The sequence below is a fragment of the Neomonachus schauinslandi genome, chromosome 13 (genome assembly GCF_002201575.2).
Source record: "Neomonachus schauinslandi chromosome 13, ASM220157v2, whole genome shotgun sequence".
NCBI classification, from domain to species: domain Eukaryota; kingdom Metazoa; phylum Chordata; class Mammalia; order Carnivora; family Phocidae; genus Neomonachus; species Neomonachus schauinslandi.
Window position 1 is genome coordinate 9,055,399 of NC_058415.1, and position 26,056 is coordinate 9,081,454.

A 26,056-nucleotide genomic window follows, 5' to 3' on the forward strand; every position below is an offset into this window, starting at 1 on the left:
CGGATTTCTAGGACATGGTGCAAATGACAGAGTGCTCCTCGGAGGCTCCCACTAACATTAAAGATGGTATCACAGGGGAAGGTAAGTATTTCAGGGCCTGCCTCCATCCCTGGTCTGGAATTTTTCAAAGATTAAAAATAACCGGCCATCGAGAAAACTGTATTTGTAAGGGGTGGAAAGGTAAGAAAGTAGAAGAGGAAACTCGACGGAGTAGTTTTTCAGTTTTGGACACTGACCAAAAGCCCGAAATTCTTTGTTGTAGATCATGTAGCTTAGCTCACAGCCCTCAGGAATGAAATCTCCCCAAGTCTTTACATTTCCATTTCTGGATAATAAAGCGGTTACACGACAGGAAAGGAATGGAGAGGACTTCTGGGCTTCAGCCAAAGCCCGTTCCACTTACATTTTCATCCTGCTCCTCATCACTGTCGAAATCACTCACTACAGGCTTGGCTTTTCCCCGATTCGGCCTTTTCTTGCCTTTGCCTTTGTCCCGGCCTTTCTCGTCTTTTTTATTGAGCTTGATTTTCACCTTAACAGATTTTGCTACAACAAAAACAAAACAGCAGTGAGGAATCACAGGGAAGTCCTTCCCCAGGGAGTGAAAAGATTGCCAGGCTGCAGATGACAAACCAAAGGTCCCGGGAGTGCCCAGAACATTGTCGATTTATGCCTGTTCTCCATCGTCCTGTTAGCACCCGATTTCACTCACAAACACATCTTGGTTAGGAGGATACACTACATTGTTACCCCAAACAAGCTACAGGAGGGGCTGAGATCCCGCAGCAGGCTGGGTCCTTTTTGCAGTCACTTAATGGTTGGATGGGGATCCTGGTTAAATCATTTGTAGTGGACCCTCAGGCCTTGGAAAGAATTAGGCTGGTAGATATTAACAGATAGAAGTGTCCCCCCATAGGTGAGAATAGAGGTGTCAAGTTGGGGCATGCATAAAGCAAGTGAATGACTGTGTACACGTGCTTGAATTCTTTATGTTCTCTAATTATATAAACCATAAATTGTTTCCGGAAATCATCACCAGGAAGAACAATCAGGAAATACTAGAGATGAGGGAAAGAAAGGTACCTTTCTGTGCTGTTAATACTACTATTCAACTCTGAATTTTCTTTTTAAGTCAACTGGGGTTATCTACACAGTATCATTGGCCTTTAAAAAAAAAAAAGGCTTTATACTTACTCCTGACAAAATTCTATTGAATAAACCCCCACAACCCTCTACAAGTAAGAAAGGCAGCTCTGCTTCTCCTGCTTATTAGGAATCATCTCGTGATGTCTCGTGATGGGTGCTGAAGTTCTCAGCTTTTTTTTTTTTTTTTTTTTTTGCCTGTGTAATAAGCAAAGCTGCTGAAAACCTCTTTGTTGACAGATTGGGGGGGGCAGTACGGTGAATATATCTGTATGGTAAGTTTCTAAGTGTCCTGTTAAATTAGCCTTCAGAAAGACAGCACCCCTATCCACCGTCACAGGGCTATTCTGAGGAAAGGAATAAAAACACATGGGAGAGTTCATTGTGCAAGGTCACTGAGGCAGGCGTGTAACCCAGTGTCCAAGGAAAATCTGTTCTGGGCTAGGTGTCCACAGCATACCATTTTTAGGACTTGATGAGGAAGTCCCTGAGGATGTGGGGCTCTCATTCAAACCAGTCATACTGGAATTTCATGTTGGGTCGCAAGGCACCTAGAAATAGGTACTGGCCTGGAGGGAATTATAGCTCCACAAGGAAGCTTGGGGAGGAGAGTTTCTCAGACTTCTTTTGTGAAATGGGGGGACCCACCACAGTGTTTACAAAAATGCAATCTTCTGTGGAGGCCGGCTGACAACACAGTTGAGGTCAGAGCTGTTCTGAACCGCAGTGCCTCCTTACACCCTCTGCCCTCCCGAACGCGGCAGAGATGGGCAAATCTGAGTACTCTGAACAGCACTCCTGGTCTGACTTCCGGCCCCTGTACCCAAATGTCTGCTGCAAGTGGACTTACAAGGTAGGGGCCTCCCGTTTGGCTGGAGTAATTCGGGAAAGGAAGAAAAGGCCGACCTATTCACAGAAATGCATAAAGATATAAAGGCCTCTCAAAGAAAAAGTCTTGATTAAAAAAAAAAAGAAAAAACAAAAAACCCCACAAAATATCTATCATCCATACAGGTGGAGCACTTCCTGACATTTGGAATACAGAAAAATCCATGCAAGGTGTGAAAGGGCAGAAGATTGGCAGCAAAGGTAAGAAAATGTCTCTCCAAGTAGATCATTTAACTCCACCTTGGAGGGTGGGATGCTCTAAAACTACCAGGCTCTGTGTGTCCGTGGACACGGACCTCAAAAAACCCACCCAACAGGCTGCCAGGCCTAACTTGGTTGAAACACTGGACCCGCAGGGGGCACTATAAAGAGCAGCCTAAGGCTTTATGATCCCACCCTTATGGACCCATAAAAAGGGCTAATTATCAAGGGTGGCAGGCAGAATAACGGCCCCTTATACATGTCTGTGTCCTAATCCCCCAATTGTGACGTTACATGGACAAAGGGATGAAGGTTGCTGATCAGCTGACTCTGAGAAGGGGAGATAATCCTGGATGAACCAGGTGAGCCCTGAGGCCTTAAGAAAGGAAGAAGAGGTCCTGGTTCAAGATGGCAAGATTTCAACGTTCAAAGGAACATTCTGAACTCACCTCCGAAGGACACACCTAATCTACAGCTACATGTAGAACAATTTCCTCAGGAAAGCAGCCCAAAAATGAGCTGAGTGACTCCGACACAGCAGGTAAATAAGGAAAACCCCTCAAACAGGTAGGAGAGGCTAAGACACACACTCACTATAAACCTCCCCCTGGGGTGGTGCCCCAAGATCAGGAGGGAACTCAAAACCTGGAGATTCTCCCCAAGGAGTGAAGGTGTTGAAGCTCACATTGGGCACCCCGACTTTTAAGAGAGGAGTCCCTAAAACCTTTAAGTTTCACATGCAAGAACCCCACAAGGCTTCAGTGAGCTTAGAAATAGGTCTCTTGCCCCAGGACAGAGGCAATGACCAAGCAGCACCCAGACTTTAGGTGAAAAGAGGCTTCTTTGTTTTGTTAAAACATCATCCCGAGGGGCAGGTACCAAATTTGACACCTATCTGAAGGCCTGTTTGGGTGCTCTCTAGAGACGGAGGCATCTTTGCACTTTCCCTCTACCTCACACCAGTTTACCTCCTGGAAAGGAGCTCGTACCCTCCTCTGGTAACCCGATTTTAGCAGCTACCACCCCCTCAGGGCACAGCAAAAGACAAGAGTCCAAGAACCCCAGTCTTTTGGTAGAAGAGACCCATCAGCTTATCTTCACAGATACGGTCGGAGGGACAAGCTTCTAATAAAACACACATCTACCTCAGGCCAGACAGTAACCCTTTCGCACGACCTTGCAAAGTGGGTGTCATCTTTGAGCTCTTCCTCTGGCACACGCCAGGGAGCCAGTGTCCTCCAAAGGGCAGCATTCACACACATTTAACACCCTGGGTGCTAAACGCTGCTGGGACCATCACAAAGGTAAGAGAGACAACTGAGAGCCAGGGCCAGGGGGAAGAAGTTTCATCTCCACCAAGAGGCTACTACTCCTTCAAGAGTCAGAGAAGTGGAGGTTTAAAACTAAGGCATCGAAACCAACGCAGAGTCAAGGAAAACAAAGAGAAACAGGAGTGTGTTCCAGATGAAAGAGGAAGATAAAACCTTAGGTATACCCCTGACTTCCTCTTCTGAAAAAGTTCGTAAGAAAATGGAATTGAAAATAGTGGCCCTAAAAGTGCTCACTGAACTGGGCAGGAGGACGGACGCAGACAGGGAGAACTTCCACAAAGAGGCAGAGAGTACCAACAAGTAGTGGTAAAAGTCACAGAGCTGAAGAATGCAACGACTGAGCTGAAAGCTCCACAGAAGACACACTGAAACGCAACCGGAGGGCGTGAAAAGTACACCAGAAACCCCCTAAGAGTACAGCACATTTTTTAGCAGAAACTTTCTACACCAGAAAGGAGTGGCAGATCCATACAGAGTGCTCAAAGGGGGGCAAATTAAGAACACTCAACTTGGCAATTTTGTTACTCAGAATTGGAGAGAAAAATGTTTTCCAGACAAGCAACAGCTAAAGTTCATCAACACCAAACGGACCTTATCAGCAGTGGTACAGGGACTTTTCCTGCTAAAAAGAGAAGAGCAAATAAGAAATCACACCTGATCACTTGTAAAGTTAGTAGGAAGGTTAAAGGACAGAAGTGGTAAAAGTAACTATAACTATAATAACTAGTTGAGATGCACAAGTATATATGCAAGATAAAGAGATGTAAAATGTGACATTAAAAACATAAAAGGTGGAATGACACCTGGGTGGCTCAGTCGGTTAAGTGTCTGCCTTTAGCTCAGGTCATGATCCCAGGGTCCTGCTCCGCAGGGAGTCTCCTCCCTCTGCCCCTCCCCCTGCTTGTGCTCTTTCAAAAAAATCTTTAAAATCCTAAAAGGTAGGGAGGGGAGATTAAAAATGTAGAACTTTTTGAGTATGTTAAAACTTAAGTTGTTATCAACTCAATACAAAGCGAAAGCCTATAGTAAATAAAAAGATCAAAAGAACTAAGGATACCTCTAAACCAAGTCATGTAGCCACAGATGAAGAGAACAAAGGTGCAGAGAGGAACCATAAAAACTCCAGAAAGCAATTACCAAAATGGCAATGAGCACATAGCTATCACTAGTTAATTTAAATATAAAGAGGCCAATCAAAAGCCAGGTTGACTGAATGGATTAAAAAACAAAAAACCGAGACCCAACTCTCTTCATCCAGGACTACAACCACACAGACTGAAAGGGAAGGGATGGAAAAACAAAATACTCCAAGCAAATCAAAACCTGGAGCAGCAACAGTTAGATCAAACAGACTTTAAAACAAAGACTGTATTAAGGGAAAAAGAAAGGCATTACATGATGATAAAAAAGGTCAATCCAAGAAGATACACCATTCATAAGTACTCATGCACCCAACATAGGAAGACCTAAATACATGATGCAAGTATTGAAGGAAAGGAAGAAAAGGACAGTAAAACGAAAAAAGTAGGGGACCTTATTACCTTGCTTACATTGGTTAATGGCATTAAATGACACATGAGATCACGTAAAGGTAACACATGTTTAGAGAACATTCCATCCAAACAAGGGAGAAGACACATTCAAGGGCACATGCAACACTGTCCAGGGCTGAGAACATGTTGGGCCACAGAACAGTTCTCAAAACATCTAAGAAGAATGAAATCATGGAAAGCACCTTTTATTTTTTACTACAACAGTATTAAACTAGAAATAACAAGAAGAAAACTGGAAAAAACACAAAGATATGGATACTAAATATTCTAAAAAAACCCATGAGTCAACCAAGAAATCAAAAATCTCTTGCACAAAGGGAAATGCGAGGTTTCAAAACCCTGTGGATGCAACACAAGCAGTTCTAAGACGGAAGTTCACAGCACTACAAGCCTATCTCTAGAAACAAGAAAAATCCCAAATAAACAACTAGAAAAAGATAGCCCAAATTAGTGGAAGAAATGAAATAAGTCAGAGAGGAAATTGTGACTAAAAAACCAGAATGTGGGGCGCCTGGGTGGCTCAGTCAGTTAAGTGTCTGCCTTCAGCTCAGGTCATGATCCCAGGGTTCTGGGATCGAGCCCCGTATTGGGTGCTCTACTTCCACTCCCCCTGCTTGTGTTCCCTCTCTCGCTGTCAAATAAAATCTTTAAAAAAAAAAAAAAATAGAACACATCAATGTAACTAGAAGTTCACTGTTTGAAATGATAAACAAAACTGATAAAACTCTAGCCAGATTCATCAAGAGAAAAAGAGGGCTTAAATAAAATCAGAGATGCGGGGGGCGGAGTAAGATGGCAGAAGAGTAGGAGACCTGGATTTTGTTTGAAGAAAAGAAGAGCAACAACTCTCTGAACAGAAAAGCAACCACCTTCTGGAATGTAGGACGTGCGGAGAAGTGAATTCGAGGCGATATTCGGGAGGATAGACGGCGGGGAGGGGCCTCCGCGGCTGCGTCTGGCAAGTGATAGAGCCGCGGGGCACAGAATTGGAACTTTTAGAAGTCGGCTCGGCTGAGGGACGTCGCTCCGGTGGCTAAGCAGGGGGTGGGACCCTCGTGGGACAGTGTGGTCTCAGTACCCTCGGGGTCACAGAAAGACCAGGGGTGCCTGAGTGTGGCAGAGCTCCCAGGGATCAGAGCGGGGAAGCCGGCTGCAAAGATGGAGCCCAGGCGCGGGCTCTCAGCTCGGGGTTGTCATAAACCGTGATCCGCAGCACAGTCGGGCCACTCATCCTCCAGCAGGGACCCAACAAATGGCAGAACTGGGGAGACTCCCCTTCCTCCCGCGGGAGGAGCGGCATGGGAGTGCACCACAGGGATCTGCGGGGTTTGGAGACTCCACACAGGGTCATGTGCCAGAGATAGAAATGCTCGGTCACAGGCCAGGGGCGCACGGAGTGCAGCCGGAGACCGGGGAGACGGGAGTGACTGACTGCTTTTCTCTGGGGGCTCACTGAGGAGTGGGGCACCGAGTTCTCAGCTCCTCCGGGGCAGAGATTGGGAGGCCACCATTTTCACTCTCGGCCTCCAAAGCTGTAGGGAAAGCTTGCAGGGAACAAAAGCTCCCGAGAGCAAACCTGAGCAGGTTACTAAACCCAGACCGGGCAAGGGCGGGGCAATTCCACCTCCGGCAAAGACGTTTGGGAACCACAGCAACAGGCCCCTCCCCCAGAAGATCAGCCAGAACAGCCAGCCAAGACCCAAGTTTACCCATCAATGAGAACAGCAGAACTCCAGCACTAGGGGAATACTACACATAGAATTCATGGCTTTTTTACGATGATTCTGTAGTCTTTCAAAGTTAATTTTTTTTTTTGATTTTTCTTTTTCCCTTTTTCGAACATCAATCCCTTTTTAAAAAACCTTTTTATTTTTCATTTTTAGAGTCCTATTCTATCCCTTCATAGTAGTTACAATTATTTTTGGCATACAAGTTGTTGTCTCTTTAAAATTTTGAGATGGTTTCTTCTAACAGATCAAAATATACCCTAAATCTCTAGTGTATGGCTTTGTTCTAGTCTCCTGCCTGATCACATTCTCTCCTTTTTTAAACCCTTTTTTTATAAACAACTTCTTATTCCCTTTATAAAATTTTTTTATAATTTTCATAATTACAGTCATATTCCATCCTTTCATCATATCAACCCTTATTTTTGTACATGTATAAGTTTTTCTTTCTTTAAAATTTTGGGAGGCACTTTCTTCTAACAGACCAAAATACACCCAAAATCTAGTGTGTGGCACTGATCTATGCACCAGCCTGAGCATATTTGATCATATTCTGGTTTTTGTTTTGTTCTGTTTTTGTTTTTTATCTTTTTCTTTTTTTCTTTCTTTCCCTTTCTTTTCGCCTGGCTTCAGGTCTTTGTTTAGAGTATATTTTCTGGGGACGTTGTTACCCTGTTAGCATTTTCTTCTCTCATTCATCTATTCTCCTCTGGACAAAATGACAAGACGGAAAAAATCACCTTAACAAAAGAACAAGAGGTAGTACCGACTGCCAGGGACCTACTCAATACAGACATTAGTACGATGTCAGATCTAGAATTCAGAATCATCACTTTAAAGATACCAGCTGGGCTTGAAAAAAGCATGGAAGTTATTAAAGAAACCCTTTCTGGAGAAATAAAAACTAAAATCTAACCAAGTCGAAATCAAAAAGGCTATTAATGAGGTGCAATAAAAAATGGGGGCGCTAACTGCTAAGATAAATGAGGCAGAAGAGAGAATCAGTGATATAGAAGACCAAATGATGGAAAATAAAGAAGCTGAGAAAAAGAGAGATAAACAACTACTGGATCACGAGGGCAGAATTCGAGAGATAAGTGATACCATAAGATGAAACAACATTAGAATAATTGGGATCCCAGAAAGGAAGAAGGAGAGAGAGGGGCAGAAGGTATACTGGAGCAAATTATAGCAGAGAACTTCCCTAATTTGAGGAAGGAAACAGGCATCAAAATGCAGGAGGCACAGAGAACCCCTCTCAAAATCAATAAAAATAGGTCAACACCCCGACATCTAAGAGTAAAACTTAGGAGTCTCAGAGACAAAGAGAAAATCCTGAAAGCAGCCCGGGAGAAGAGATCTGTAACCTACAAGGGTAGAAACATTAGATTGGCAACAGACCTATCCACAGAGACCTGGCAGGCCAGAAAGGACTGGCAGGATATATCCAGAGCACTAAATGAGAAAAATATGCAGCCAAGAATACTATATCCAGCTAGGCTGTCATTGAAAATAGAAGGAGAGATAAAAAGCTTCCAGGACAAACAAAAACTAAAGGAATTTGCAAACACCAAACCAGCCCTACAAGAAATCTTGAAAGGGGTCCTCTAAGCAAAGAGAGAGCCTGAAAGGAACAGAGACAATATACAGTAACAGTCACCTTACAGGCAATACAATGGCACTAAGTTCATATCTTTCAATAGTTACCCTGAATGTGCATGGGCTCAATGCCCCAATCAAAAGACAGGCTATCAGATTGGATTAAAAAACAAGACCCATCAATATGCTGTCTTCAAGAGACTCATTTTAGACTCAAAGACACCCCCAGATTGAAAGTGAGGGGATGGAAAATCATTTACCATGCTAATGGACACCAAAAGAAAGCTGGGGTGGCAATCCTTATATCAGACAACTTAGATTTTAAACCAAAGTCTGTAATAAGAGATGAGGAAGGACACTATATCCTACTTAAAGGGTCCATCCAACAAGAAGATCTAACAATTGTAAATATCTATGCCCCTAACATGGGAGCAGCCAATTATATAAGGCAATTAATAACAAAAGCAAAGAAACACATCGACAACAATACAGTAATAGTGGGGGACTTTAACAACCCCCTCACTGTAATGGACAGATCATCTAAGCAAAAGATCAACAAGGAAATAAAGACTTTAAATGACACACTGGACCAAATGGACTTCACAGACATATTCAGAACATTCCATCCCAAAGCAACGGAATACACATTCTTCTCTAGTGCCCGTGGAACATTCTCCAGAACAGATCACATCCTAGGTCATAAATCAGGTCTCAACCGGTACCAAAAGATTGGGATCATTCCCTGAATATTTTCAGACCACAGTGCTTTGAAACTAGAACTCAATCACAAGAGGAAAGTCAGAAAGAACTCAAATACATGGAGGCTAAAGAGCATCCTACTAAAGAATGAATGGGTCAACCAGGAAATTAAAGAAGAATTGAAAAAATTCATGGAAACCAATGAAAATGAAAACACAACTGTTCCAAATCTTTGGGATGCAGCAAAGGCAGTCCTAAGAGGAAAGTATATAGCAATACAAGCCTTTCTCAAGAAACAGGAAAGGTCTCAAGTACACAACCTAACCCTACACCTAAAGGAGCTGGAGAAAGAACAGCAAATAAAGCCTAAACCCAGCAGGAGAAGAGAAATAATAAAGATCAGATCAGAAATCAATGAAATAGAAACCAAAAGAACAGTAGAACAGATCAACAAGACTAGGAGCTGGTTCTTTGAAAGAACTGACAAGACTGATAAACCCCTGGCCAGACTTACCAAAAATAAAAATGACCCAAATCAACAAAATCATGAATGAAAGAGGAGAGATCACAACCAACACCAAAGAAATACAAACAATTAGAAGAACATATTATGAACAACTCTATGCCCGCAAATTCAATAACCTGGAAGAAATGGATGCATTCTTAGAGATGGATCAACTACCAAAACTGAACCAGGAAGAAAGAGAAAACCTGAACAGACCTATAACCACTAAGGAAATTGAAGCAGTCATCAAAAATCTCCCAACAAACAAAAGCCCAGGGCCAGATGGCTTCCCAGGGGAATTCTACCAAACATTTCAAGAAGAATTAATACCTATTCTTCTGAAACTGTTCCAAAAAATAGAAATGGAAGGAAAGCCTCCAAACTCGTTTTATGAGGCCACCATTACCTTGATCCCCAAACCCAACAAAGACCCCATCAAAAAGGAGAATGACAGACCAATATCCTTGATGAACATGGATGCAAAAATTCTCACCAAAATACTAGCCAATAGGATCCAACAGTACATTAAAAGGATTATTCACCACGACCAAGTGGGATTTATCCCTGGGCTGCAAGGTTGGTTGAACATCTGCATATCAACGTGATACAACACATTAACGAAAGAAAGAACAAGAACCATATGATCCTCTCAGTAGATGCAGAAAAAGCATTTGACAAAGTACAGCATCCTTTCTTGATCAAAAGTCTTCAGAGTATAGGGATAGAGGGTACATAACTCAATATCATAAAAGCCATCTATGAAAAACCTACAGCGAATATCATTCTCAGTGGGGGAAAAACTGAGAGCTTTCCCCCTAAGGTCAGGAACGCAGCAGGGATATCCACATTCACCACTGCTATTCAACATAGTATTAGAAGTCCTAGCCACAGGGGCGCCTGGGTGGCTCAGTCGTTAAGCGTCTGCCTTCGGCTCAGGTCATGATCCCAGGGTCCTGGGATCGAGCCCCGCATTGGGCTCCCCACTCTGCAGGAAGCCTGCTTCTCCCTCTCCCACTCCCCCTGCTTGTGTTCCCTCCCTCGCTGTGTCTCTGTCTGTCAAATAAATAAAATCTTAAAAAAAAAAAAAAAGTCCTAGCCACAGCAATCAGACAACAAAAAGAAATCAAAGGCATCCAAATCAGCAAAGAAGTCAAACTCTCACTCTTTGCAGATGATATGATACTTTATGTGGAAAACCCCAAACACTCCACCCCAAAACTGCTAGAACTCATACAGGAATTCAGTCAAGTGGCAGGATATAAAATCAATGCACAGAAGTCAGTGGCATTCCTATACACCAACAACAAGACAGAAGAAAGAGAAATTAAGGAGTCGATCCCATTTACAATTGGACCCAAAACCATAAGATACCTAGGAATAAATCTAACCAAAGACGCAAAGGATCTGTACTCAGAAAACTATAAAATACTCATGAAAGAAATTGAAGAAGACACAAAGAAATGGAAAAACATTCCATGCTCGTGGATTGGAAGAACAAATATTGCGAAGAGGACAATGCTACCTAGAGCAATCTACACATTCAATGCAATCTCCATCAAAATACCATCCACTTTTTTCAAAGAAATGGAACAAATCATCCTAAAATTTGTATGGAACCGGAAAAGACCCCGCATAGCCAGAGGAATGTTGAAAAGGAAAAGCAAAGCCGGCCGCATCACAATTCCGGACTTCCAGCTCTATTACAAAGCTGTCATCATCAAGACAGTATGGTCCTGGCACAAAAACAGACACATAGATCCATGGAACAGAATAGAGAGCCCAGAAATGGACCCTCAACTCTATGGTCAACTCATCTTTGACAAAGCAGGAAAGAATGTCCAATGGAAAAAAGACAGTCTCTTCAACAAATGGTGTTGGGAAAATTGGACAGCCACATGAAGAATGAAACTGGACCATTTCCTTACACCACACACAAAAATAGACTCCAAATGGTTGAAAGACCTCAATGTGAGACAGGAGTCCATCAAAATCCTAAAGGAGAACACAGGCAGTAGCCTCTTCGACCTCAGCCTGAGCAGCTTCTTCCTAGAAACATCCCCAAAGGCAAGGGAAGCAAGGGCAAAAATGAAGTATTGGGACTTCATCAAGATAAAAAGCTTTTGCACAGCAAAAGAAACAGTCCACAAAACCAAAAGACAACCGACAGAATGGGAGAAGGTATTTGCAAATGACATATCAGATAAAGGGCTAGTATCCAAAATCTATAAAGAACTTATCCAACTCAACACCCAAAGAACAAATGATCCAATCAAGAAATGGGCAGAAGACATGAACAGACATTTCTGCAAAGAAGACATCCAAATGGCCAACAGACACATGAAAAAGTGCTCCACATCGCTTGGCATCAGGGAAATCCAAATCAAAACCTCAATGAGATACCACCTCACACCAGTCAGAATGGCTAAAATTAACAAGTCAGGAAATGACAGATGTTGGCGGGGATGCAGAGAAAGGGGAACCCTTCTACACTGTTGGTGGGAATGCAAGCTGGTGCAGCCACTCTGGAAAACAGTATGGAGGTTCCTCAAAAAGTTGAAAATAGAGCTACCATACGATCCAGCAATTGCACTACTGGGAATTTACCCCAAAGATACAAATGTAGGGATCCGAAGGGGTACATGCACCCCAATGTTTATAGCAGCAATGTCCACAATAGCTAAACTGTGGAAAGAGCCAAGATGTCCATCGACAGATGAATGGATAAAGAAGAGGTGGTATATATATACAATGGAATATTATGCAGCCATCGAAAGGAATGAGATCTTGCCATTTGCGATAACGTGGATGGAAGTGGAGGGTGTTATGCTGAGCGAAATAAGTCAATCAGAGAAAGACATGTATCATAGGACCTCACTGATATGAGGAATTCTTAATCTCAGGAAACAAACTGAGGGTTCGAGTGGGGTTTGGGGTGGGAGGGATGGGGTGGCTCGGTTATAGACACTGGGGAGGGTATGTGCTATGGTGAGCACTGTGAATTGTGCAAGACTGTTGAATCACATATCTGTACCTCTGAAACAATGCAATATATGTTAGGGAAAAAAAAAGAAGATAGCAAGCGGGGAAGAATGAAGGGGGAGGAAATCGGAGGGGGAGACGAACCATGAGAGACAATGGACTCTGAAAAACAAACTGAGAGTTCTAGAGGGGAGGGGGGTGGGAGGATGTGTTAGCCTGGTGATGGGTATTAAAGAGGGCACTTTCTGCATGGAGCACTGGGTGTTATGCACAATGAATCATGGAACACTACATCAAAAACTAATGATGTAATGTATGGTGATTAACATAACAATAAATTTTTTTTTAAAGATTTATTTATTTATTTGAGAGAGCGAGAATGAGAGAGAGAGAGAGAGTACATGAGAGGGGGGAGGGTCAGAGGGAGAAGCAGTCTCCTCGCTGAGCAGGGAGCCCGATGCGGGACTCGATCCCGGGACTCCGGGACCATGACCCGAGCCGAAGGCAGTCGCTTAACCAACTGAGCCACCCAGGCGCCCAATAAAAAATTTTTTTAAAAATAAAGTCTGATGCAAAGAATCATAAGCAACTACTATAAACAACTATATGCCTACAAATTGGAAAACAGAAAAAAAAATGGATCAATTCCTAGAAACTATCTTCCAAGCCTCCATTATGAAGAAATAGAAAATCTGAATAGAGCAAATCCAAGTACTAAAATTGAATCAGTAATTAAAAACCCCACAAAGTCCAGAACCAGAAAGTTCTACAGGTGAAATCTACCAGCCACTTAAAGAACAGTTATAACTGATCCTTCTCAATTTATTCCAAAAATTGAAGAAGGAATGCTTTCAAATTCATTTTACAAGGCCAGTATTTCCCTGATACCACACAGAGACACCACAAGAAAAGAAAATACAGGCCAATATACATGAAGGACACAGATGCCAAAGTTATCAACAACATGTTAGCAAACTGAATTCAATAATGCGTGAAAAGATCACATGCCAAAGTCAAGTGGGATTTATTTCAGTGATGCAGGATGGTTCAAATCCACAAAACAATGTACTATATCACATTAACAAAACAAAGGATAAACATCGTTCTCTCAATAGATGCCAAAAACACATCTGATAAAATTCAACAGCCATTTATGATAAAGATTCTTTAAGTATAGAGGGAACATACCTCAACATAATGAAGACCATATACAACAACCCACAGATGAAAACATATTCAAATGGTGAAAAACTAAGAGCTCTTCCTCTAAGATCAGGGACAAGCCAAGGATGCCTACTCTTGCAACTTTTATTCAACACAGAATTGGAAGTCCTAACCAGAGCAGTTACTGAAGAAAAGGAAATAAAATGTGTCCACATTGGAAAGAACTAAACCTGTAACTATTACAGAGGACCGGATAGTATATTTAGCAAAGCCTAAACACGCCACCAAAACACTATTATAATGAACAAATGAATTTGGCAATGTAGTAGGATACAAAATTAACACCGAAATCTTTTTTTCCATATATGACTAATGAGCTATCAGAGAAATTTAGAAAACAATCCCACTTACAATTGCACCAAAAAAAATAAAATACCTAGGGATGACTTTAACCAAAGAGAGGAAAGACCTGTACTCTGTAAGACACTGATGAAGTTGAAGAGGACACAAATAATGGAAAGATATACCATGCTCAAGGATTAGAAAGCTTAGTATTATTAAAAAGTCCATATTATCCACAGCAATCTCAAGATTCAGTACAACCCCCATGAAAACATGAATGGCATTTTTCCACAGAACTGCAACAGGTAATCCTAAAATTTGTATGGAACCACATAGGACATCAAATAGCCAAAGCAATCTTGAGAAAGAACGAAACCAGAGTTATCAAGCTCCCGGATTTCAAAATACACTACAAATCTACACTAATGAAAACAGTACGGTACCGGCACAAAAACAGACACATAGATCAATGGAACAGGATAGAAAGCTTAGAATTAAACCCATGCTTATTTGGTCAAAGGAAGCAAGACTATATAATAGGGAAAAGACAGTCTCTTCAATAAATGGTGCTGGGAAAATGGGACAGCTACATGCAAAAACGTGAAACCTGACCAGTATCTTACACCAAATAAAAACTAAATTCAAAATGTAATAAAAGGTTAAATGTGAGATCTGATACCATAAAACTCCTACAAGAAAGCACACAGTAAGCTCTTTGACATCAGTTTTAATATTTTTTTTTTGTACTAGTTCCTTCAGGGAAGGGCAATAAAAGCTAAAATAAACTAAAGGGACTACTTCAAAACTAAAAAGCTTTTGTACAGTGAAGGAAACCATCAACAAAATGAAAAGACAATCTACTGAATGTTTAAGATATTTGCAAATCATACATTTAATGAGGGGTTAATATCCAAAATATATAAAGAACTCACAAAACTTATTATCAAACACAACCTGATTAAAAAATGGACAGAGGACATGGATAGACATTTCCCAAAGATGCCAGCCAACAGATACATGAAGAGAGGCTCAACATCACTCACCATCAGGGAAATATAAATCAAAACCACAATGAGAAAGCACCTCACACCTGTCAGATTGGCGATTATCACAAAGACGTAAGTGTTGGTGAGGCTGTGGAAGAAAAAGGAACCTTCATGCACTATTGGTGGGAATGTCAATGTGTGCAGCCACTACAGAAAACAGAACGGAGATTCTTTAAAAGTAGCACTACCACGTGATCCAACAATGCCACTTCTGGGTATTTATCTGAAAAAGGAAAACATGAACTCAAGGAGATAGATGTACCCCTCTGTTCATTTCCGTATCATTTACAACAGCCAAGACATGGAAGCAACCCAAGCAACTGTTGATAGGTGAATGGATAAAGAAGAGGTGATATATAGAGACAATGAAATAGTATTTGGCCCCAAAAAAGAATGAAATCTTGCCATTTGCTACCACATGGATAGATTGAGAGAATATTATGCTAAGTGAAATAAGTCAGGCAGAGAAAGACAAATACCATGTAATTTCACTTACATATGGAATCTAAAAAAAAACAGAAGAAATGAACAAAAGAGAACACAGATACAGGAGACAAATGATTGGTTACCAGAGTGGGGAGGAGTTGTGAAGGAGACTTCACAAACCTCGATTTATAAAATAAAGTCTTGGAGATAAAATGGACAGCATAGGGAATATAGCCAATAATACTGTAATAACTTTTTATGGATTCACTGGTACCTAGACTTACTGTGGGGATGAGTTCATGATATATATAAAAAAAATCAAATCACTATGATGTACACCTGAAATTAACAGGACATGTCAATGATACTTCAATAAAAAGATCCATCTATATGCTACCTACCAAATAATTCAGATCTAAAGGAACACAGACTGAAAGTGAAGGGATGGAGAAAGATATTCCATGCAAATCAAACCAAAACAAAGCTGGGGTAGCTATAGTTGTATCAGACAAAATAAACCTTTAAAGAAGACTAGAATAAGAAAAAGAGCATTATATAATGATGAATGGGTCCATCCACCAAGAGGATAAAACATTCGTGAATATTTATGCACTCATCATAGGCACACCTACATATATAAAGTATTAATGAACCTAAAGAAAGAAATAGATAGCAATACAATAATAGCACATGAGGTTAGTATTCCAATTACATCAATGGAAAGATCAACCAGACAGAAAAGCAATACGGAAACATTGGACTTAAGTGACGTGTTGGATCAGAGGGACTTAATAGAGACATACAGACCATTTCATCCAAAAGCAACAGAATACACATACTTCTTAAGTGCACATGGAACAAGCTCCAGGATAAGTCATGCATCGGGCCACAAAGCAAATCTTAAACTTAAGAAAACTGAAATATAAAGCATCTTTTCGGACCACAATGGTATGAAAATAGACATTGATTGTAAGAGGAAAACTGGTAAATTCAAACATGTGGAGATTAAACAATGTTACTGAACAACCAATGTGTCAACAACAACAAAATCAAAAGAGAAATTAAAAAAAAAAATACTTTGAGACAAATGAAAACACAGCATACTAAAACTTGGGCAGCAAAAGCACTCCTAAGAGGCTACTTGGACAAGGAAGAAAAGTCTCAAACAACCACCTTTACACTTCAAGGAACTAGAAGAACAAACCAAGTCCAAAGTTAGTAAAAAGAAGGAGATAATAAAGATCAGAGCAGAAATAAATGAAATAGAGAGTAAAAAGACAATAGAAAAGATCAATGAAACTAAAAGCGGTTTCTTTGAAAACAAACAAAATTGACCAACCTTTAGCTACACTCACAAAGAAAGTAAGGTCTCACAGACAGAAATGAAAGAGAAGTTGCAACTGATACCACTGAAATACAAAGGATCTTAAGAGACTACTATGAACCATCATATGCCAAGAAATTTGACAACTTAGAAGACATAAGTTCCTAGGAATATACAACCTACCAAGACTGAATCATCAAAAGACAAAAATATGAACAGATCAATTAATGTGTAAGAAGATCCAATCAGTAATCAAATACCTCCCAACCGACGGAAGTCCGGGACCAGACAGCTTCACTGGTGAATTCTACCAAACATTCAAAGAAGAATGAATAAGAATCTTCTCAAACTCAAACAATGAAGAGGAAGAAACAGTTGCAAACTCATTTTCCCAGGCCAGCATTACCCTGGTACCAAACCAGACAAGGATGCTACAAGGAAATATTACAGGCCAATATCCCTGATAAGCACAGAGGCAAAAATCCTCAATAAAACATTAGCAATACAAATTGAACACCACATTAGGAGGATCATATACCACAATCAAGAGGGATTTATTCCAGGGCACCTGGCTGGCCCTAGCTGGCTCAGTCGGTCAAACAGGTAACTCTTGGTCTTGGAATTGTGAGGCCTACATTAGGTTAAAGATTACTTAAAAATAAAAAATATAGGGGCACCTGGGTGGCTCAGATGGTTGAGTGTCTGCCTTCGGCTCGGGTCATGATCCCAGGGTCCTGGGATCGAGCCCCGCATCGGGCTCCCTGCTTGGTGGGGAGCCTGCTTCTCCCTCTCCCTCTACCATTCCCTCTGCTTGTGCTCTCTCGCTGTCAAATAAATAAATAAAATCTTTAAAAATATATATATATATATGTATTAAAAAAAGAGGGATTTATTCCAGGCATGCAAGTATGGTTTAAATCTGTAAGTCAATCAACATGATACATCACATTAACAAAACAAAGGATACAAATCATGATCATCTCAATAGATGTAGGAAAAGCATTTGACAAAATTCAACATCCATTTATGATAGAAACTCTCAACAAAGTACATATAGAAGGACAATACCTCAACATAATAAAGGCCATGTATGGCAAGCCCACAGCTAATATCATACTCGATGAAGAAAATCTGAAAGCCTTTCCTCTAAAATCAGGATCAAAAACAAGGATGCCCACTCTTGCCCCTTTTATTCAACACAATATTGGAAGTCCTACCCTGCACAGTTAGGCAAGAAAAAGAAAAGGCACCCAAGTTGGAAAGGAAGAAGAAAAACTGTCACTATTTGCAGATCTTATTATATATAGAAAACCCTAAAGTTTCCCCTAATGATTTCAAAGTATGTTAGAGCTAGTCGAATAATTCAGTGGAATGATACAAAATCAATATGCCAAAATCTTGTGTGTTTCTACACACGAGTAACAAGGTCTTAGAAAAAAATCAAGAAAACTATTCTACTTAAAAGTTGCCTCACAAAGAACCAAATAGCTAGGAATAAATTCAACCACAGAGGTGAAAGACCTGTAAACTGAAAGCTATCAGACATTAATGAAACAAAGTGAAGCATATATAGAGAAATGGAAAAAATTATTAGTGCTATCAACTGGAAGAAATAACATTGTTAACATGTCCATACTACACAAAGCAACCTGTAGATTCAATGCAATCTATCAAAATTCCAATGGCATTTTTCACAGAAATTGAAGAAACAATCCTCTAAAATTTGTATGAAGCCACAAAAGATCCAGAGTAGCCAAAGCAATCCTGAGAAAGAACAAAGCTGGAGGTACCACAATTCCTGATTTCAAACTATATTATAAAGCTATAGCAATCGAAACAGCATAGTACTGTCATTAAAAACAGACACACAGATCAATGGAATAGAGAGCCCAGAAATAAAAGTCAATTTACAACAGAGCCAAGAATGTACAATGGTGAAGGGACAGTCTCTTTGGGAAGTGGTATTGGAAAAAAAGGACAGCCACATGCACAAAAAATGAAACTGCATCACTATCTTATACATAACAAGAACTATTTCAACATGGATTGAAGACTTGAGCATAAGACCCCAAACCATCAAACTCCTAGAAGAAAACAGGCAGTAAGATCCTTGACATTGGTCTTGACTTATGGTGTCTGCTCTGAAAAATCATTGCCAGCCAAAGCAAAAACAAGCGTGACTATATCAGATGAAGAAGCTTCTGCACAGCAATGGAAACGATCCACAAAATAAAAAAGCAACCTACCGAATGGGAGAAAAAAAAAAAAACTGCAAATCATCTGTTAAGGAGTTAATATTCAAAATCTATAAAGATCATCTACAACTCAATAGCAAAACAATCCAATTAAAAAAATGGGCCAAGATTTTGAATAGACATTTTCCCAAAGACATACAGATGGCCAACGAGTACATGAAAAGGTGCTCAACATCTCATCATCAGGGAAATGGGAAATCAAAACCACAATGAGGTATCACCTCACACCTGTTAAAATGGCTAGTATCAAAAAGACCAGAAATAAAGAGTGTTGGCGAGGATGTGGACAAAAGGAGACCCTTGTACCATGTTGGTGGGGATGTAAATTTGTGCAGCCACCATGGAAAACAGTATAGAGGGTCCTAAGAGATTTAAAAAAAAAAAAAAAAAAAAGACATTATCCAGCCATTCCAAATGTGGGTGTTTCCATGAAGAAAATACTAAATTAAAAAGATGTGCAAACCCCTATGTTCACTGCAGCGTTACTTATAGTCAAGATTTGAAAACTAAGTGCCCACTGATGGTTGAATAAAGAAAATGTGGGGGTGTGTGGGGTGTGTGTGTGTAGTGGATTATTATTCAGCCTTAAAAATAATGAAATCCTGCCATTTACGGCAACATGGATGGGCCCAGAGGGCATTATACTTCGTGACATGAGCAAGATAAATAACCCTATGATCTTACTTAAATGTGAATTCTTAAAAATAAAACAAAAACAGACAAACAAAAAAACCCCGAGGCTGGCTGCCAGAGGTGGGGGTTGGAGGGTGAGTGAAGGGGGTCAAAAGGTACAACTTCTAGGTAAAAAATAAGTCCAGTGGTTTACTGTAGAGCACAGTAGGTAGAGTTAATACTGTCTATGTGACAGCTGCTAAGAAGGTAGATCTACTTTTCCAACAAAAGAAAACATTTGTAACTATTTGTGGTGATGGCTATTAACCAGATTTACTGTGCTGATCCTTTTACAACATATACAACTATTGAATCCGTATTTGTGCACCTGAAACTAACATGTCATTTATACCCTAAGATTTAAAAAAAAAAAAGCAGCAGAAGTGGCAGAAGAGAGGGTCCAAGAGAGGCAGCGTGAGGAGGCTGCGTGGGACATGGGTTCTTGCCTTCAGCCTCCAGACAGACCCACAGCACACGGGGACCTACAGAATTGTGAGGTAATAAATTTGGGTCGTTTAAGCCACTACGTTTGTGCTCGTTCATGACATTGGCCCCAGAAAGCTAACGCACCGTGTCTCAGGAGAGCTCAGAGAAGCGAAACCTCAAGGGGTTAAGAGGGCAGCTCTCTGAAAGCAGATGAGAGACGCGGCTCTCAAGTAAGGAAAGCTCTCGTCGAGGTCCGTTATGTAGACCTAATGCATCAAATGCTGGGATATCAGAACTGGGGAATAACCGTACGGCATTGGAAAAGGTCCAATTAATAAAAGGCAGACTCACTGAAAAGACTGACACCAAGAACAGCGGTGGGTGTGGGGACAGACACTCGTCACACACTCCAGGCTGGGGGAGTGGGACTCAGGCATCCGATGTTTGAACGGCGTCCACAGTGATTTAGGGTAGACATTTTTCAGGACAGTACTTAGAGGGAGACTGATACGTTTTGTTAGACTCATTAATGAATCGTAATGTATTTTGCTGTCTGAAGGCACTCATTGCTATGGGAAAAATGTTCATAATATAGAAAAATTAGGCTACGAAACCGTGTGCTGCGCTTTTATAAAGAAAATAGGTAGAGAAAAACACTGGAAGGCAAATTCTCAAAATGCTAAATGTATACTGGGTAATGGAATTACAAATTATCGTTTCTTAAACATTTTCCAAATTGTCTGCACTAAGTATGTAATCAGGAACAAATCTAATAAAAATATTTGAAGTGGACCTGTACGGTTTCATGTAGCAGACCATAAACTACTGGGGTTAATTACTTGCAGAGGAGGTATGGGGTGAGGATGTAATTAGGAAAGTTTTGACTTTTGAAGGCAGCCTTAACCTTGTGTAAACATATGGGTTATCAACCAGGGCTGGAATGACGCTAAGATAGAAGAGGTCTTGGGTGCAAAATTTCTGAATAGTTAAGATGTGATACACACACACAATGTAATATTACACAGCCATAAAAAATGAAATTTTGTCGGTTGCAACATGGGTGGAGCTAGAATATTACGCTAAATGAATTAAGTCAGAGAAAGACAAATAGCATATGATCCCACTCATAGGTGGAATTTAAGACACCAAAAAAAATGAGCCAAGGAGGAAGAGACAAACCAAGCAACGGACTCTTAATTATAGAGAACGAACTGACGATTACCAGAGCGGGGATGGAGGGATGGAGGAAATAGGTGATAGGGATGAAGGAGTGTACTCATCTGAAGAGCACTGAGAAATGTATAGAATTGTTGAATCACTCTGTCGTACACCTGAAACTAATAAAACACTGTATGGTAACTATTCTGCCATTAAAATTAAAAACTTAATTAAAATTTCTGAAGGCACCCAAACTCAGTAATCCAGGTAAATATCTTAATGCAGTATTTGAAAAACTCAAAATTAATGCAAAAAAAAAATCCATGATGAACAAAATACCAAAATTTTAAATACAGACAGGATCCGTGTTTGATCCACGATGGCTAAGATGGACCACGTTTCCAACTCATTTTGACAATGATTTTCTAAGACACAGACTCTCACAGTGTGCTTGGTCCTGGGCCCAGCAACCTCAGGATTCCCTGGGAGCGGGTTAGAAATGCTGGCAAGCCCCAACACAGGTTACAGAATCAGAAACTCTGGGGGTGGCGCCCAGGAATCAATGCTCCATAAGTCCCTCCAAGTGAGAAGACCACTGTGTTACGCAACAGTTAGGGGAATGAACAGCAATGCTGGTAGAAAATGTATTTCACGCTGACTTTTCCAAAGACAACATTCAGTTGAGTGTTTGCTAGGAGGCTGGCCCGATGCTAAGCTCCTTGCATGCCTGGGGCGCATATTTAGTACCTGGGTTTTATAGAGAAGGAAGGGGCCCTTGAGCAGGGTTAGGTACACTGCCTGGGGTTGCCCAGCAAGGACACGCAAGGACACGGGAGACCAAGGAATGGCATCCAGATCTGCCGGACTCGAACGTCTGTTTTGTTAGCCTCTGTGGAACCATCTACGCAGGTGGCAAAGGGTAAAGAAGCAGAAGCAGCAGAGGCCTGGGCTTACCCTCTGACTCGGACTCCTCCTCATCCTCCTCCTCCTCCTCCTCGTTGCTGTCGTCCTCACTCTCTTCCTCTTTGGCGATTTTCTGCCGAGCACTCTTAAACACGGACTGTAAGACGATCGAGTCTTCGTAGATCTAAAGGGTCATAGGGGCACCGGTTAAAACCCACTAAGCTGAGGACGCAAGATGCTCAACCACAACGCGCTCTTCTCTTCCTCGAGGAACACACCTGCTTTGTTATACGTGAATCCTCTTAGAAACACCAGTGCTAGCTTTTATGCTTGCAGGAAACCCCACGGGAAAACGCTGAACTCAAACACAGACACACTGATTCTTCTGGAAAAAAAGTCCATTTGTGGTTGAAATAATGTGTGTGTGTGTGTGTGTGTGTGCATGTGAGTACGCACATGGGCATATATACTTAGGGAAGGGTGGGCTTCCGTAAGAGAGCCTCTCGTTTTTTTTTTTTTTATTTAAAAAAAAAAATTTTTTTTTTTAAAGATTTTATTTATTTGAGAGAGAGAGAGAATGAGAGACAGCACAAGAGGGAAGAGGGCAGAGGGAGAAGCAGACCCCCTGCTGAGCAGGGAGCCCGATGTGGGACTTGATCCCGGGACTCCAGGATCATGACCTGAGCCGAAGGCAGTCGCTTAACCAACTGAGCCACCCAGGCGCCCCGAGAGCCTCTCGTTTTTGACAACCAAAGGAATATTTTTAAAAAACTACATTTCTTATTCGAGTTGTTCTATCAAATACTCTGGTAAAGGAACCTCCTTTAAAATGCAAATGCCCTAACAAAATGGCGGCTCTTCTTTATTATTGGTTTATCCGCACTGGCTGTTACTCCTCGAATCAATACTTCCCTTTTAGTGTCTGCACGTACCTGAGCACAGCCCCGTGGAGTTGCTAAGGTCTCAAGTTCAAAACTGGTCCCTTTTCTCAAAGAATTAAAAATAGAAGTTACTATATGATCCAGCAATCCCGCCTCTGGGTATATACCCAAAAGAACGGAGAGCAAGGTCTCCAAGGGAGATTTGCACACCCATGTTTACAGCACTATTATTTATTCTTAATAGCCAAGAGTGGAAGCAAACACAGGGTCCACTGGTAGAGGAACAAAATGCAGTATATATGGAAAATGAATTCTTCAGCCTTAAAAAAGGAGAAATCCTTTCACCTGCTACAAGGATGAATCTTGAGGACACTATGCTGAGTAACATAAGGCAGTCACAAGATGACAAATACTGTCTGATTCACTTCTATGAAGTATCTAAAGTAGTCAAATTCATAGGTTCCCAGGGACGGGGCAGGGGGGTGGGGGAACGCTCAAGGGGGAGGTGTTTCATGGGTAGAGAGTTTCAGCTTTATCAGGTGAAAGCATTCTGCAAATCTGTTGCACAATAAAGAGAACATACTTAATATTGGACTGTACCCTTAAAAATGATGAAAAGGATACATTTTAGGTGTTTCAACAAATAATAAACCATGGGAAACAATGGCCCCAGTTCTAGAACAGAGTCTTTATTGTAAAGAGGAGCCACACGCTCATGAAGATGACGGGACACCCTGGAGGGAGCACCACAGGACATAGTGCAAGGGGGACAGAGGGTGGGGAGGGGTCCTGGGATGGGGTCGCGGAGGCAGAATTTGCCAGAAATCAAAATTCAGCTGGATAGTAACAGGTGAGGAGGAGTCCATCAGGGCTGAGAAAGGAGGGGGGCTTTTTAGGGAAGGAGACCAAGTGCATGCATCTGGCACTGTGCCAAGGTCAATTTCCTGGCGATGACCGTGGACTGCGTTAGGCAAGATGTTGCTGTCTTGTGACCATATAAAGGGCCTGCAGGCTCCCTCTGTCCTACGTCTTGCAACAGCATGTATATCTGGGGAAGCACATGTTCATGGGGCCCGTGTGATTGGACCATGCACTGTTTAGGGTGAGAAGTAGCAGGAGGAGGAGACTACGGCACCAGAGTAGGGTATGACTTTGGAAAGCAGCCTATGGAGACAAAACTTGTTCTAGAACCTAATAGCACATGGTGGGTAGTAGATGGGCAGGAAAAGGCGGTGGTGAGAGAGAGAGAGCAACTAGTCCCCAGGATGAACGGAGAAGGAAGCCAGTTAAGAGGCCATTTGTGACTCTACTTCACACACAAGATGGGGTGTGGGCAGAAAGCGAGGCTGTGGCACGGGAAGGGGCTGGGAGTAGGTTATGAAGATCCCCCAAAATCTATTCAGGGCCTGCAAGTGGTCATTCACAGAAGATACCCTCGTTGACTCTTGTTTACCCTCTTCCTGGCTGTCCTTTTAGCATTCTTTCAAGAGCGTCTCAAATACAGAAGGCATGCGTTCGAGAACTAGTGTTTCGACAAATAGAACACCACTGTGAACTGGAAATGTACCGTCTCTTCAGAAAAGACCCATGCGAGGATTCTCATGTTCTCCAGTTTAACGACTGGAATGGACAGGAGGGTGGGAAAAAGAGTAAGATCCAGAGAGAAGCTTAAGGAACTTATTGGCGGCTTGACATGGATACTGGGTGGCAGACACATGGACCTCTCCTTCCTTCTTCATGACACAAGAGCATTGGGCTGGAAATACAGATGGGGAAAAAAGGCGTGCCTACAAAAGGGGACTGGAACTCAGGTGTCATTAAAGTGAGAGTATCCTCCCCCCACCTAGTTACTCTCATCAATTGAGTGTCACTTACTTATGCACAGTAGACAAGGGGAGTTCTTTATTACAGTTGGCTTGATAAGCATTTTCTGTAAGCAATTAGAGACAGTGGGTCTTTTTTTCTCTAGATGTATTTTTTGTTTTGTTTTGTTTTAAAGCACAGTAGTTTCACTTCCTGATGCAAGGTTACGGTCAGAAAAACGGAGATGAATATAATCAAATACACAGTCTCGACAAAAGCAAAAACTGTACCTCTAGCCTTTAAGCATTACACTAAGTGATTTCCTGGAATTCCTCCTCTAATTAGAAGCCAAGCCTTGAAGGAAAGCACAAATAGGAGCTGGCACAGCTATGGTACAAAGAGGCTGGCCTTCATTTGAAAGTGCCAAAGCCTCAATTTACTTACATGCTAGCATACGATGTAGGCTTTTCTTTCTTATTTTTGATTCTCCCCAGGGGAGAGTAGTGATTCAAACAGCAGAAAAATGAAATCTATCAAAGTTCAGAAGCACAGGTTAGGTTCTACATTTTTCAGACAACTGAAGACATACCTGGGATCCCTCCAAGTTGAACGTCTGAGCATTGTGACAGAGAAGCATGACATCCTTCTCCAGGTCACCCAGGCTCCGGTACTTGTGATTACGAATTCTTTCCTAATGCAAATTTTGGATAAAACATAGGAAAGAAGAAGAAAAAAAAAAAAAAACCAAAAATCATTACTTGGTAAAAAAAATATGGAAAATGAAATGGATCCAAATTGCCTGATTTGATTTTTCCTTTGTCTTCACAGCAGACAGCCCTGCCGGGGATACGGGAGTCAACAACTCCAGGGGGCGCCATTCAGAGAGCCCACCCTCCCACAGGTGTCCCTTCTTGTAAGGGGGAAGGAGCAGCACAGGATGGAACACAAGAACAGCAAAAGGATGGGGGGAGGAGTCGGAAACTTCTTAAATAAAATGCAATATGTTACATTATGAGCTCTCCACATAATTA

At 41.5% G+C, this 26,056-nt stretch overlaps 1 protein-coding gene and 1 long non-coding RNA gene across 2 annotated transcripts in view; one reads left to right on the forward strand and one right to left on the reverse strand.

Moving 5' to 3' along the window:
* The window catches only part of SMARCA2 (SWI/SNF related, matrix associated, actin dependent regulator of chromatin, subfamily a, member 2), a 187,343-nt gene that overhangs the window by 1,639 nt on the left and 159,648 nt on the right, over positions 1-26,056 (reverse strand). Inside the window, exons 32-34 of the mRNA XM_044920710.1 lie at positions 25,615-25,716; positions 22,393-22,525; positions 404-546 (exon numbers count right to left, since the gene is read on the reverse strand). Coding sequence (XP_044776645.1) covers positions 404-546; positions 22,393-22,525; positions 25,615-25,716 — 378 coding nt within the window. The remainder of the gene's footprint in view (positions 1-403; positions 547-22,392; positions 22,526-25,614; positions 25,717-26,056) is intronic.
* On the forward strand, positions 1-26,056 carry LOC123326505. The gene is made up of 4 exons (XR_006541135.1): positions 1-81; positions 2,158-2,232; positions 20,213-20,351; positions 25,854-26,056. It is a non-coding gene; the product is annotated as an uncharacterized LOC123326505 (long non-coding RNA).